The following is a 15,200-nucleotide window of genomic DNA, read 5'->3' on the forward strand; positions in this document are numbered from 1 at the left end:
GAGCCCAGGCCCACTGAACCAGACAACCAGTTAGAGCCCAGGCCCACTGAACCAGACAACCAGTTAGAGCCCAGGCCCACTGAACCAGACAACCAGTTAGAGCCCAGGCCCACTGAACCAGACAACCAGTTAGAGCCCAGGCCCACTGAACCAGACAACCAGTTAGAGCCCAGGCCCACTGAACCAGACAACCAGTTAGAGCCCAGGCCCACTGAACCAGACAACCAGAACACAACACACATGAATCATACACTATCCCATCCTCAGTCAGGACACATAGGAGTCCAATAATCTGAACTGCAATAATTGTGTTGTATCCAGTCCATATGGCAGAGTGTATTCTCGCTACATCTTCGCTACACTATCCCCAGGGAGAATGATGTCAGCACACTGTATATTCAGAGTGTATTCTCACTACATCTTCGCTACACTATCCCCCAGGGAGAATGATGTCAGCACACTGTATATTCAGAGTGTATTCTCACTACATCTTCGCTACACTATCCCCAGGGAGAATGATGTCAGCACACTGTATATTCAGAGTGTATTCTCGCTACATCTTCGCTACACTATCCCCAGGGAGAATGATGTCAGCACACTGTATATTCAGAGTGTATTCTCACTACATCTTCGCTACACGATCCCCCAGGGAGAATGATGTCAGCACACTGTATATTCAGAGTGTATTCTCACTACATCTTCGCTACACGATCCCCCAGGGAGAATGATGTCAGCACACTGTATATTCAGAGTGTATTCTCACTACATCTTCGCTACACGATCCCCCAGGGAGAATGATGTCAGCACACTGTATATTCAGAGTGTATTCTCACTACATCTTCGCTACACTATCCCCCAGGGAGAATGATGTCAGCACACTGTATATTCAGAGTGTATTCTCACTACATCTTCGCTACACTATCCCCCAGGGAGAATGATGTCAGCACACTGTATATTCAGAGTGTATTCTCACTACATCTTCGCTACACTATCCCCCAGGGAGAATGATGTCAGCACACTGTATATTCAGAGTGTATTCTCACTACATCTTCGCTACACGATCCCCCAGGGAGAATGATGTCAGCACACTGTATATTCAGAGTGTATTCTCACAACATCTTCACTACACTATCCCCCAGGGAGAATGATGTCAGCACACTGTATATTCAGAGTGTATTCTCACTACATCTTCGCTACACTATCCCCCAGGGAGAATGATGTCAGCACACTGTATATTCAGAGTGTATTCTCACTACATCTTCGCTACACGATCCCCCAGGGAGAATGATGTCAGCACACTGTATATTCAGAGTGTATTCTCACTACATCTTCGCTACACGATCCCCCAGGGAGAATGATGTCAGCACACTGTATATTCAGAGTGTATTCTCACTACATCTTCGCTACACGATCCCCCAGGGAGAATGATGTCAGCACACTGTATATTCAGAGTGTATTCTCACTACATCTTCGCTACACTATCCCCCAGGGAGAATGATGTCAGCACACTGTATATTCAGAGTGTATTCTCACTACATCTTCGCTACACTATCCCCCAGGGAGAATGATGTCAGCACACTGTATATTCAGAGTGTATTCTCACTACATCTTCGCTACACGATCCCCCAGGGAGAATGATGTCAGCACACTGTATATTCAGAGTGTATTTACACTACATCTTTGCTACACTATCCCCCAGGGAGAATGATGTCAGCACACTGTATATTCAGAGTGTATTCTCGCTACATCTTCGCTACACGATCCCCCAGGGAGAATGATGTCAGCACACTGTATATTCAGAGTGTATTCTCACTACATCTTCGCTACACTATCCCCCAGGGAGAATGATGTCAGCACACTGTATATTCAGAGTGTATTCGCACTACATCTTCGCTACACTATCCCCCAGGGAGAATGATGTCAGCACACTGTATATTCAGAGTGTATTTGCGCTACATCTTCGCTACACTATCCCCCAGGGAGAATGATGTCAGCACACTGTATATTCAGAGTGTATTCTTGCTACATCTTCGCTACACTATCCCCCAGGGAGAATGATGTCAGCACACTGTATATTCAGAGTGTATTTACACTACATCTTCGCTACACTATCCCCCAGGGAGAATGATGTCAGCACACTGTATATTCAGAGTGTATTTACACTACATCTTTGCTACACTATCCCCCAGGGAGAATGATGTCAGCACACTGTATATTCAGAGTGTATTTACACGACATCTTCGCTACACTATCCCCCAGGGAGAATGATGTCAGCACACTGTATATTCAGAGTGTATTCTCACTACATCTTCGCTACACGATCCCCCAGGGAGAATGATGTCAGCACACTGTATATTCAGAGTGTATTCTCACTACATCTTCGCTACACTATCCCCCAGGGAGAATGATGTCAGCACACTGTATATTCAGAGTGTATTCTCACTACATCTTCGCTACACGATCCCCCAGGGAGAATGATGTCAGCACACTGTATATTCAGAGTGTATTCTCACTACATCTTCGCTACACTATCCCCCAGGGAGAATGATGTCAGCACACTGTATATTCAGAGTGTATTCTCACTACATCTTCGCTACACGATCCCCCAGGGAGAATGATGTCAGCACACTGTATATTCAGAGTGTATTCTCACTACATCTTCGCTACACTATCCCCCAGGGAGAATGATGTCAGCACACTGTATATTCAGAGTGTATTCTCACTACATCTTCGCTACACGATCCCCCAGGGAGAATGATGTCAGCACACTGTATATTCAGAGTGTATTCTCACTACATCTTCGCTACACGATCCCCCAGGGAGAATGATGTCAGCACACTGTATATTCAGAGTGTATTCTCACTACATCTTCGCTACACGATCCCCCAGGGAGAATGATGTCAGCACACTGTATATTCAGAGTGTATTCTCACTACATCTTCGCTACACGATCCCCCAGGGAGAATGATGTCAGCACACTGTATATTCAGAGTGTATTCTCACTACATCTTCGCTACACTATCCCCCAGGTAGAATGATGTCAGCACACTGTATATTCAGAGTGTATTCTCACTACATCTTCGCTACACTATCCCCCAGGTAGAATGATGTCAGCACACTGTATATTCAGAGTGTATTCTCACTACATCTTCGCTACACGATCCCCCAGGGAGAATGATGTCAGCACACTGTATATTCAGAGTGTATTTACACTACATCTTCGCTACACTATCCCCCAGGAAGAATGATGTCAGCACACTGTATATTCAGAGTGTATTTACACTACATCTTCGCTACATGATCCCCCAGGGAGAATGATGTCAGCACACTGTATATTCAGACCAGACCCTGAGGGTACCACATAGACAATAGAACAGTATTTGTGAAGCAGCCTCCGTGTGGGTCCTATATAAACCGAGAGGAGAGTAACGGCTGTGTCCGGTTAAGTTTAAAGTCGGATGGGACCGAATACATCACCATCACAGATCAACAAGCTCAAATTTACGTGACGTTCAGGAGCGTGATTCACCGGGAGCGTCTGGTGCATTCAATCTGTATAAATCAACTTATTGGTTTTCTGCCCCGTAGCCTGGCGCGGTGAATAAATCGCTCTGCTCGCTGGACTGGAAGACAACCAATAGAAAGACAGAAGAGGACTACGGTATGTATGCTGCGGAATCAGGAGAGGAGTGGATTCACTACGCAATGACTTCCATCAGACACAAGCACAGAGTCACAGATTAAAACAGCTGGGAGTCAGTGGATTATTTTGTCCAGAAACCTGTACATCTCAGCTGTTCACTGACCTAGAATGAACCCTCTGAAATGTACTCTCTCTCTCTCTCTCTCCTATACACTGAATGATAACATCGTCCCCAACAGGTGAATAGGGCAGGACGGGAAATATCAGCCATTAAACATACCTCAGGTAATCATCCAACCTGAGCCAGAAAGACAAGGCAATTAACTATACTGAAGGAAAATTATTTAAAAACGCAACATGCAACAATTTATAGGATTTGACTGAATTACAGTTAAAAGAAGGAACATTGTCCATTTAAATGAATTCATTAGACCCTAATCTATGGATTTCACTTGACTGGGCAGGTGCACAGCCTGACTGGCTGGCTGAGTGACTGACTGGCTGGCTGAGTGACTGACTGGCTGGCTGGCTGAGTGACTGACTGGCTGGCTGGCTGAGTGACTGACTGGCTGGCTGGCTGACTGACTGGCTGAGTGACTGACTGGCTGGCTGAGTGACTGACTGGCTGGCTGAGTGACTGACTGGCTGGCTGAGTGACTGACTGGCTGGCTGGCTGAGTGACTGACTGGCTGGCTGGCTGAGTGACTGACTGGCTGGCTGGCTGACTGACTGACTGGCTGGCTGGCTGACTGACTGGCTGAGTGACTGACTGGCTGGCTGAGTGACTGACTGGCTGGCTGGCTGAGTGACTGACTGGCTGAGTGGCTGACTGACTGGCTGAGTGACTGACTGGCTGGCTGAGTGACTGACTGGCTGGCTGGCTGAGTGACTGACTGGCTGAGTGGCTGACTGACTGGCTGAGTGACTGACTGGCTGGCTGAGTGACTGACTGGCTGGCTGAGTGACTGACTGGCTGGCTGAGTGAATGACTGGCTGGCTGGCTGAGTTACTGACTGACTGACTGGCTGGCTGAGTGAGTGACTGACTGGCTGGCTGGCTGAGAAACTGACTGACTGGCTGACTGAGTGACTGACTGGCTGGCTGAGTGAATGACTGGCTGGCTGGGTGAGTTACTGACTGACTGACTGGCTGGCTGAGTGACTGACTGACTGACTGACTGACTGACTGGCTGGCTGGCTGGCTGAGTGAGTGAGTGAGTGAGTGAGTGACTGGCCGAGTGAGTGAGTGACTGGCCGAGTGAGTGAGTGACTGGCCGAGTGAGTGAGTGACTGGCCGAGTGAGTGAGTGACTGGCCGAGTGACTGACTGACTGGCCGAGTGACTGACTGACTGGCCGAGTGACTGACTGACTGGCCGAGTGACTGACTGACTGGCCGAGTGACTGACTGACTGGCCGAGTGACTGACTGACTGGCCGAGTGACTGACTGACTGGCCGAGTGACTGACTGACTGGCCGAGTGACTGACTGACTGGCCGAGTGACTGACTGACTGGCCGAGTGACTGACTGACTGGCCGAGTGACTGACTGGCAGGCTGGCTGAGTGACTGACTGACTGACTGACTGACTGGCTGGCTGAGTGACTGACTGACTGACTGACTGGCTGAGTGAGTGAGTGAGTGAGTGAGTGAGTGAGTGAGTGAGTGGCCGAGTGAGTGAGTGACTGGCCGAGTGAGTGAGTGACTGGCCGAGTGAGTGAGTGACTGGCCGAGTGAGTGAGTGACTGGCCGAGTGAGTGAGTGACTGGCCGAGTGACTGACTGACTGGCCGAGTGACTGACTGACTGGCCGAGTGACTGACTGACTGGCCGAGTGACTGACTGACTGGCCGAGTGACTGACTGACTGGCCGAGTGACTGACTGACTGGCCGAGTGACTGACTGACTGGCCGAGTGACTGACTGACTGGCCGAGTGACTGACTGACTGGCCGAGTGACTGACTGACTGGCCGAGTGACTGACTGACTGGCCGAGTGACTGACTGACTGGCCGAGTGACTGACTGACTGGCCGAGTGACTGACTGACTGGCCGAGTGACTGACTGACTGGCCGAGTGACTGACTGACTGGCCGAGTGACTGACTGACTGGCCGAGTGACTGACTGACTGGCCGAGTGACTGACTGGCAGGCTGGCTGGCTGAGTGACTGACTGGCTGGCTGGCTGGCTGAGTGACTGACTGGCTGGCTGTGTGACTGGCTGAGTGACTGACTGGCTGTCTGGGTGGCTGGCTGGCTGAGTGACTGGCTGGCTGGCTGGCTGGCTGAGTGTATGAGAAGTAAACCGTGCTAGAGGATTAGTCTTTGCTGAAGCCCACAACAGTGTCTGTCAATGCTGAAGGAGAGGACGGATAGCTTCACCCTAAATACAGCACGTTTCAAACAGACAACCCCCAGTCCAGGCTGTCTGGACCTGCTAATTGATCGTTTTGCATACGGCCGCCTCTCCCAGCTCCTCTTGGCTGGACTAACCGATAATACACCATGAGGCGAGCAGATGGAGCAACAAGACTGCCAGGACAGGCTTCCTCAGCCCTGTTCCACACCCATAAACATTAAAAACACTAACAAAAATAAATACATACATTTAGAATGGAGTCCCTTCAGCCAGGCGGACGCCTTTCCCAACATACAAATGAGCAGTTACAGGCATTTAATTCTCCCAGCCCAGGCCCTCCGACAGCCAGCCCGGGCACCACCGACAGCCAGCCTTGGCCCCACCGACAGCCAGCCTTGGCCCCACCGACAGCCAGCACGGGCCAGCACGGGCCCACCGACAGCCAGCACGGGCCCACCGACAGCCAGCCTTGGCCCCACCGACAGCCAGCCTTGGCCCCACCGACAGCCAGCCTTGGCCCCACCGACAGCCAGCCTTGGCCCCACCGACAGCCAGCCTTGGGCCCACCGACAGCCAGCCTTGGGCCCACCGACAGCCAGCCTTGGGCCCACCGACAGCCAGCACGGGCCCACCGACAGCCAGCCTTGGGCCCACCGACAGCCAGCGTGGGCCCACCGACAGCCAGCCCGGGATCAACGACAGCCAGCCAGGGATCAACGACAGCCAGCCAGGGATCAACGACAGCCAGCCAGGGATCAACGACAGCCAGCATGGGATCAACGACAACCAGGCCGGCCATTCCAACAGAATAACATGAATCTCATCTATGTAGGGGAATTTCATTCCAGAATTAAAGTGACACAGGATGAACTGTATAGTAAGTGTTATGACCAGGGCTTGTGTCCTAAATGGCCTCCTGATCCCTATGAGTGCCAGGATGTAGGGCCAGGACCCAGTCTGCTTGACTTGGACGACTGGGGACAGGTTAGGAGCCAATTGCTTAGTATTTATGAATTCATTGTCTGAATAATTGTATGAATTTACATTTGTGCTCGTAGCCTACTGGTCTAAATTATGAATTTATATTTGTGCTCATGGCATAGGGTGGTCTAGTGGTCCATGAATTTATATTTGTGCTTGTGGCCTAGTGATCTAAGTTACCTCCATCTTTCCCCACTGTCACCGTCTCTCCATCTTTCCCCACTGTCATCCCCTCTCCAACTTTCCCCACTGTCACCCTCTCTCCATCTTTCCCCACTGTCACCCTCTCTCCATCTTTCCCCACTGTCATCCTCTCTCCATCTTTCCCCACTGTCATCCTCTCTCCATCTTTCCCCACTGTCACCCCCTCTCCATCTATCCCCACTGTCACCCTCTCTCCATCTTTCCCCACTGTCACCCTCTCTCCATCTTTCCCCACTGTCACCCTCTCTCCATCTTTCCCCACTGTCACCCTCTCTCCATCTTTCCCCACTGTCACCCTCTCTCCATCTTTCCCCACTGTCATCCCCTCTCCATCTTTCCCCACTGTCACCCTCTCTCCATCTTTCCCCACTGTCATCCCCTCTCCATCTTTCCCCACTGTCACCCTCTCTCCATCTTTCCCCACTGTCACCCTCTCTCCATCTTTCCCCACTGTCACCCTCTCTCCATCTTTCCCCACTGTCACCCTCTCCATCTTTCCCCACTGTCACCCTCTCTCCATCTTTCCCCACTGTCACCCTCTCTCCATCTTTCCCCACTGTCATCCCCTCTCCATCTTTCCCCACTGTCACCCTCTCTCCATCTTTCCCCACTGTCACCCTCTCTCCCCACTGTCATCCTCTCTCCATCTTTCCCCACTGTCATCCTCTCTCCATCTTTCCCCACTGTCACCCCCTCTCCATCTTTCCCCACTGTCACCCCCTCTCCATCTTTCCCCACTGTCACCCCCTCTCCATCTTTCCCCACTGTCACCCCCTCTCCATCTTTCCCCACTGTCACCCCCTCTCCATCTTTCCCCACTGTCACCCCCTCTCCATCTTTCCCCACTGTCACCCCCTCTCCATCTTTCCCCACTGTCACCATCTCTCCATCTTTCCCCACTGTCACCATCTCTCCATCTTTCCCCACTTTCACCCTCTCTCCATCTCTTCCCACTATCATCCTCTCTCCATCTCTTCCCACTGTCATTCTCTCTCCATCTCTTCCCACTGTCATCCTCTCTCCATCTCTTCCCACTGTCATCCTCTCTCCATCTCTTCCCACTGTCATCCTCTCTCCATCTCTTCCCACTGTCATCCTCTCTCCATCTCTTCCTACTGTCATCCTCTCTCCATCTCTTCCCACTGTCATCCTCTCTCCATCTCTTCCCACTGTCATCCCCTCTCCATCTTTCCCCACTGTCATCCTCTCTCCATCTTTCCCCACTGTCATCCTCTCTTCATCTTTCCCCACTGTCATCCTCTCTTCATCTTTCCTCACTGTCATCCTCTCCATCTTTTCCCACTGTCATCCCCTCTCCATCTTTCCCCACTGTCATCCTCTCCATCTTTCCCCACTGTCATCCCCTTTCCATATTTCCCCACTGTCATCATCTCTCCATCTTTCCCCACTGTCACCATCTCTCCATCTTTCCCCACTGTCACCCTTTCCATCTTTCCCCACTTTCACCCTCTCTCCATCTCTTCCCACTATCATCCTCTCTCCATCTCTTCCCACTGTCATTCTCTCTCCATCTCTTCCCACTGTCATCCTCTCTCCATCTCTTCCCACTGTCATCCTCTCTCCATCTCTTCCCACTGTCATCCTCTCTCCATCTCTTCCCACTGTCATCCTCTCTCCATCTCTTCCCACTGTCATCCTCTCTCCATCTCTTCCCACTGTCATCCCCTCTCCATCTTTCCCTACTGTCATCCTCTCTCCATCTTTCCCCACTGTCATCCTCTCTTCATCTTTCCCCACTGTCATCCTCTCTTCATCTTTCCTCACTGTCATCCTCTCCATCTTTTCCCACTGTCATCCCCTCTCCATCTTTCCCCACTGTCATCCTCTCCATCTTTCCCCACTGTCATCCCCTTTCCATATTTCCCCACTGTCATCATCTCTCCATCTTTCCCCACTGTCACCCTCTCTCCATCTTTCCCCACTGTCATCCTATCTCCATCTTTCCCCACTGTCATCCTATCTCCATCTTTCCCCACTGTCATCCTATCTCCATCTTTCCCCACTGTCATCCTCTCTCCATCACTTCCTACTGTCATCCTCTCTCCATCTCTTCCCACTGTCATCCTCTCTCCATCTCTTCCCACTGTCATCCTCTCTCCATCTCTTCCCACTGTCATCCTCTCTCCATCTCTTCCCACTGTCATCCTCTCTCCATCTCTTCCCACTGTCATCCCCTCTCCATCTTTCCCCACTGTCATCCTCTCTCCATCTTTCCCCACTGTCATCCTCTCTCCATCTTTCCCCAGTCATCCCCTCCATCTTTCCCCACTGTCACCCTCTCTCCATCTTTCCCCACTGTCATCCCCTTTCCATCTTTCCCCACTGTCATCCTCTCTCCATCTTTCCCCACTGTCACCCTCTCTCCATCACTTCCTACTGTCATCCTCTCTCCATCTTTCCCCACTGTCATCCTCTCATCTTTCCCCACTGTCATCCCCTCTCCATCTTTCCCCACTGTCATCCTCTCCATCTTTCCCCACTGTCATCCTCTCCATCTTTCCCCACTGTCATCCCCTTTCCATCTTTCCCCACTGTCATCATCTCTCCATCTTTCCCCACTGTCACCCTCTCTCCATCTTCCCCACTGTCATCCTATCTCCATCTTTCCCCACTGTCATCCTATCTCCATCTTTCCCCACTGTCATCCCCTCCATCTTTCCCCACTGTCACCCTCTCTCCATCTTTCCCCACTGTCATCCCCTTTCCATCTTTCCCCACTGTCATCCTCTCCCCATCTTTCCCCACTGTCACCCTCTCTCCATCTTTCCCCACTGTCACCCTCTCTCCATCTTTCCCCACTGTCACCCTCTCTCCATCTTTCCCCACTGTCATCCTCCCTCCATCTCTTCCCACTGTCACCCTCTCTCCATCTCTTCCTACTGTCATCCTCTCTCCATCTTTCCCCACTGTCACCCTCTCTCCATCTCTTCCTACTGTCATCCTCTCTCCATATTTCCCCCACTGTCATCCTCTCCATCTTTCCCCACTGTCACCCACTCCATCTTTCCCCCCCACTATCATCCTCTCTCCATCTTTCCCCACTGTCACCCTCTCTCCATCTCTTCCTACTGTCATCCTCTCTCCATCTCTTCCTACTGTCATCCTCTCTCCATCTTTCCCCACTGTCACCCTCTCTCCATCTCTTCCTACTGTCATCCTCTCTCCATCTTTCCCCACTGTCATCCTCTCTCCATCTCTTCCTACTGTCATCCTCTCTCCATCTCTTCCTACTGTCATCCTCTCTCCATCTTTCCCCACTGTCACCCTCTCTCCATCTTTCCCCACTGTCATCCTCTCTCCATCTTTCCCCACTGTCACCCTCTCTCCATCACTTCCTACTGTCATCCTCTCTCCATCTTTCCCCCACTGTCATCCTCTCTTCATCTTTTCACTGTCATCCTCTCTCCATCAGGTAAATAAAGTCAGAAAAGACCTTAAAAACATTCACATTTGTACTTACATTCTTGAGATGATCGGTGACGGAAGGTGAATCGCAGGTGACTTCGGTTCACGTCTTCAATAGGGATGGCAACCTTGAGGTTAAACAGTAAAACAGGAGACAGACAGCTAAATGAAACTCAATGCATCTCAAATTAAAGTACACACATGTACATGTACACACACACACACACTCACAAAAACACAAGGGTATAAGACAGACAAACCTTGATGGTTTCAAACCAGCGTGGCTGTTTTATCTGGTAGTAGATGACAGACTTGTACTCCAAGATGCCCTCATCTCCAGCACCAGGGAACATCACGTTCTGAGAGAGAGAGAGAGAGAAAGGTGGAAATGGAGAATGAATTTTTATATAATAATACATACCATTTAGCAGATGCTTTAATCCAAAGCAATTTAAAGTTATCTGTACATTTTACATAAGGGTGGTCCCGGGAATCAAACCACTATACTGTAAAACCCATGTTCTACTAACTGACCTACAAAGGACCATGTTCTACTAACTGAACTACAGAGGACCTGGAGCCATGTTCTACTAACAACTACAGAGGACCAAGTTCTACTAACAACTACAGAGGACCATGTTCTACTAACTGAACTACAGAGGACCATGTTCTACTAACAACTACAGAGGACCATGTTCTACTAACTGAACTACAGAGGACCATGTTCTACTAACTGAACTACAGAGGACCATGTTCTACTAACTGAACTACAGAGGACCATGTTCTACTAACTGAACTACAGAGGACCATGTTCTACTAACTGAACTACAGAGGACCATGTTCTACTAACTACAGAGGACCATGTTCTACTAACTGAAGTACAGAGGACCATGTTCTACTAACTGAACTACAGAGGACCATGTTCTACTAACTGAACTACAGAGGACCATGTTCTACTAACTGAACTACAGAGGACCATGTTCTACTAACTAAACTACAGAGGACCATGTTCTACTAACTGAACTACAGAGGACCATGTTCTACTAACTGAACTACAGAGGACCATGTTCTACTAACTGAAGTACAGAGGACCATGTTCTACTAACTGAACTACAGAGGACCATGTTCTACTAACTGAACTACAGAGGACCATGTTCTACTAACTGAACTACAGAGGACCATGTTCTACTAACTGAACTACAGAGGACCATGTTCTACTAACTGAACTACAGAGGACCATGTTCTACTAACTGAACTACAGAGGACCATGTTCTACTAACTGAACTACAGAGGACCATGTTCTACTAACTAAACTACAGAGGACCATGTTCTACTAACTAAACTACAGAGGACCATGTTCTACTAACTGAACTACAGAGGACCATGTTCTACTAACTGAACTACAGAGGACCATGTTCTACTAACTGAACTACAGAGGACCATGTTCTACTAACTGAACTACAGAGGACCATGTTCTACTAACTGAACTACAGAGGACCATGTTCTACTAACTGAACTACAGAGGACCATGTTCTACTAACTGAACTACAGAGGACCGTGTTCTACTAACTGAACTACAGAGGACCATGTTCTACTAACTGAACTACAGAGGACCATGTTCTACTAACTGAACTACAGAGGACCGTGTTCTACTAACTGAACTACAGAGGACCATGTTCTACTAACTGAACTACAGAGGACCATGTTCTACTAACTGAACTACAGAGGACCATGTTCTACTAACTGAACTACAGAGGACCATGTTCTACTAACTGAACTACAGAGGACCATGTTCTACTAACTGAAGTACAGAGGACCATGTTCTACTAACTGAACTACAGAGGACCATGTTCTACTAACTGAACTACAGAGGACCATGTTCTACTAACTGAACTACAGAGGACCATGTTCTACTAACTGAACTACAGAGGACCATGTTCTACTAACTGAACTACAGAGGACCATGTTCTACTAACTGAACTACAGAGGACCATGTTCTACTAACTGAACTACAGAGGACCATGTTCTACTAACTGAACTACAGAGGACCGTGTTCTACTAACTGAAGTACAGAGGACCATGTTCTACTAACTGACCTATAGAGGCCCTGGGGCCATGTTCTACTAACTGACCTATAGAGGCCCTGGGGCCATGTTCTACTAACTGACCTATAGAGGCCCTGGGGCCATGCTCTACTAACTGAGCTACAGAGGACCATGATCTACTAACTGACCTATAGAGGCCCTGGGGCCATGTTCTACTAACTGACCTATAGAGGCCCTGGGGCCAGTATCACCAGCTTAAGGCTGTGTTAATATAAAGCAGGAACTCCAGGGCCAGTATCATCAGCTTAAGGCTGTGTTAATATAAAGCAGGAACTCCAGCCAGTATCATCAGCTTAAGGCTGTGTTAATATAAAGCAGGAACTCCAGGGCCAGTATCATCAGCTTAAGGCTGTGTTAATATAAAGCAGGAACTCCAGGGCCAGTATCATCAGCTTAAGGCTGTGTTAATATAAAGCAGGAACTCCAGGGCCAGTATCATCAGCTTAAGGCTGTGTTAATATAAAGCAGGAACTCCAGGGCCAGTATCATCAGCTTAAGGCTGTGTTAATATAAAGCAGGAACTCCAGGGCCAGTATCATCAGCTTAAGGCTGTGTTAATATAAAGCAGGAACTCCAGGGCCAGTATCATCAGCTTAAGGCTGTGTTAATATAAAGCAGGAACTCCAGGGCCAGTATCATCAGCTTAAGGCTGTGTTAATATAAAGCAGGAACTCCAGGGCCAGTATCATCAGCTTAAGGCTGTGTTAATATAAAGCAGGAACTCCAGGGCCAGTATCATCAGCTTAAGGCTGTGTTAATATAAAGCAGGAACTCCAGGGCCAGTATCACCAGCTTAAGGCTGTGTTAATATAAAGCAGGAACTCCAGGGCCAGTATCATCAGCTTAAGGCTGTGTTAATATAAAGCAGGAACTCCAGGGCCAGTATCATCAGCTTAAGGCTGTGTTAATATAAAGCAGGAACTCCAGCCAGTCCACCAACCCAAGTCCCCAGAAGACACCCTGCTTAATTAGAAAGAAATTAGAAATTAAATATTAAACTGACCACTGCTGCGTGTGCGTTGTGTGTGGTGTGTGTGTGTGTGTGTACATGTGTTGCTGGAGAGACCAGCTGGTGCTCCTGGTCCAGACAAGTCATTATCTTTCCCCAGTGGATCCCTGTGGTGGGTCAGGGCCTCGCTGTAAACCACTATGCCCTACGTGGTGGGGAGGGAGTACGGGAGGAGAGGGAGGAACGGGAGGGAGGAACGGGAGGGAGGGAGGAGAGTACGGGAGGAGAGGGAGGAACGGGAGGAGAGGGAGGAGAGTACGGGAGGAGAGGGAGGAACGGGAGGAGAGGGAGGAGAGTACGGGAGGAGAGGGAGGAACGGGAGGAGAGGGAGGAGAGTACGGGAGGAGAGGGAGGAACGGGAGGGAGGGAGGGAGGGAGGGAGGGAGGGAGGGAGGGAGGGAGGGAGGGAGGGAGGGAGGGAGGGAGGGAGGGAGGGAGGGAGGGAGGGAGGGAGGGAGGGAGGGATGAGGAGGAGGGACATTCATATATGATTCTCTATCAACCAGGTCAGTGGTCCCTCAACCTCCTCCAGACACACACACACGTTACTTACAAGAGTATTCATTTTTTACAAAGACATAATATAAACAGACAGCAGGAGGCCTCTATTAACAACAAAGACATAATATAAACATACAGCAGTAGGCCTCTAGTAACAACAAAGACATAATATAAACAGACAGCAGGAGGCCTCTAGTAACAACAAAGACATAATATAAACAGACAGCAGTAGGCCTCTATTAACAACAAAGACATAATATAAACAGACAACAGTAGGCCTCTAGTAACAACAAAGACATAATATAAACAGACAGCAGGAGGCCTCTATTAACAACAAAGACATAATATAAACAGACAGCAGGAGGCCTCTAGTAACAACAAAGACATAATATAAACAGACAGCAGTAGGCCTCTAGTAACAACAAAGACATAATATAAACAGACAGCAGGAGGCCTCTATTAACAACAAAGACATAATATAAACAGACAGCAGTAGGCCTCTATTAACAACAAAGACATAATATAAACAGACAACAGTAGGCCTCTAGTAACAACAAAGACATAATATAAACAGACAGCAGGAGGCCTCTAGTAACAACAAAGACATAATATAAACAGACAGCAGGAGGCCTCTAGTAACAACAAAGACATAATATAAACAGACAGCAGTAGGCCTCTAGTAACAACAAAGACATAATATAAACAGACAGCAGTAGGCCTCTAGTAACAACAAAGACATAATATAAACAGACAGCAGTAGGCCTCTAGTAACAACAAAAATGATGATCTGTGACATCGTAGCCTACCAGGATAGACCATGACATTCTGAATGTTAAGAAAACAACCATTTCATGACAGTTCTTATTCAAATGAGGTACCGGTAGCCTACACACGCCTAGCTGGTTGTTATCATCAGTCAGTCAGAGGAACCGCAGTCAGCAGGAGGAACCGCAGTCAGTCAGAGGAACCGCAGTCAGCAG

The 15,200-nt window shown here is 49.0% G+C and overlaps 1 protein-coding gene across 5 annotated transcripts in view; it reads right to left on the reverse strand.

The window, feature by feature from the left end:
- Window positions 1–15,200, reverse strand: part of LOC110514830 (dedicator of cytokinesis protein 1) — a 611,880-nt gene that overhangs the window by 483,763 nt on the left and 112,917 nt on the right. For all 5 annotated transcript variants that reach the window (XM_090217799.1, XM_090217795.1, XM_090217797.1 and 2 more), the window contains exons 15-16: window positions 10,866–10,964; window positions 10,661–10,733 (exon numbers count right to left, since the gene is read on the reverse strand). In XM_090217799.1, coding sequence (XP_090073925.1) covers window positions 10,661–10,733; window positions 10,866–10,964 — 172 coding nt within the window. The remainder of the gene's footprint in view (window positions 1–10,660; window positions 10,734–10,865; window positions 10,965–15,200) is intronic.

The sequence above is a fragment of the Oncorhynchus mykiss genome, chromosome 23 (genome assembly GCF_057628025.1).
Source record: "Oncorhynchus mykiss isolate SJ-2025 chromosome 23, ASM5762802v1, whole genome shotgun sequence".
Classification (NCBI taxonomy): domain Eukaryota; kingdom Metazoa; phylum Chordata; class Actinopteri; order Salmoniformes; family Salmonidae; genus Oncorhynchus; species Oncorhynchus mykiss.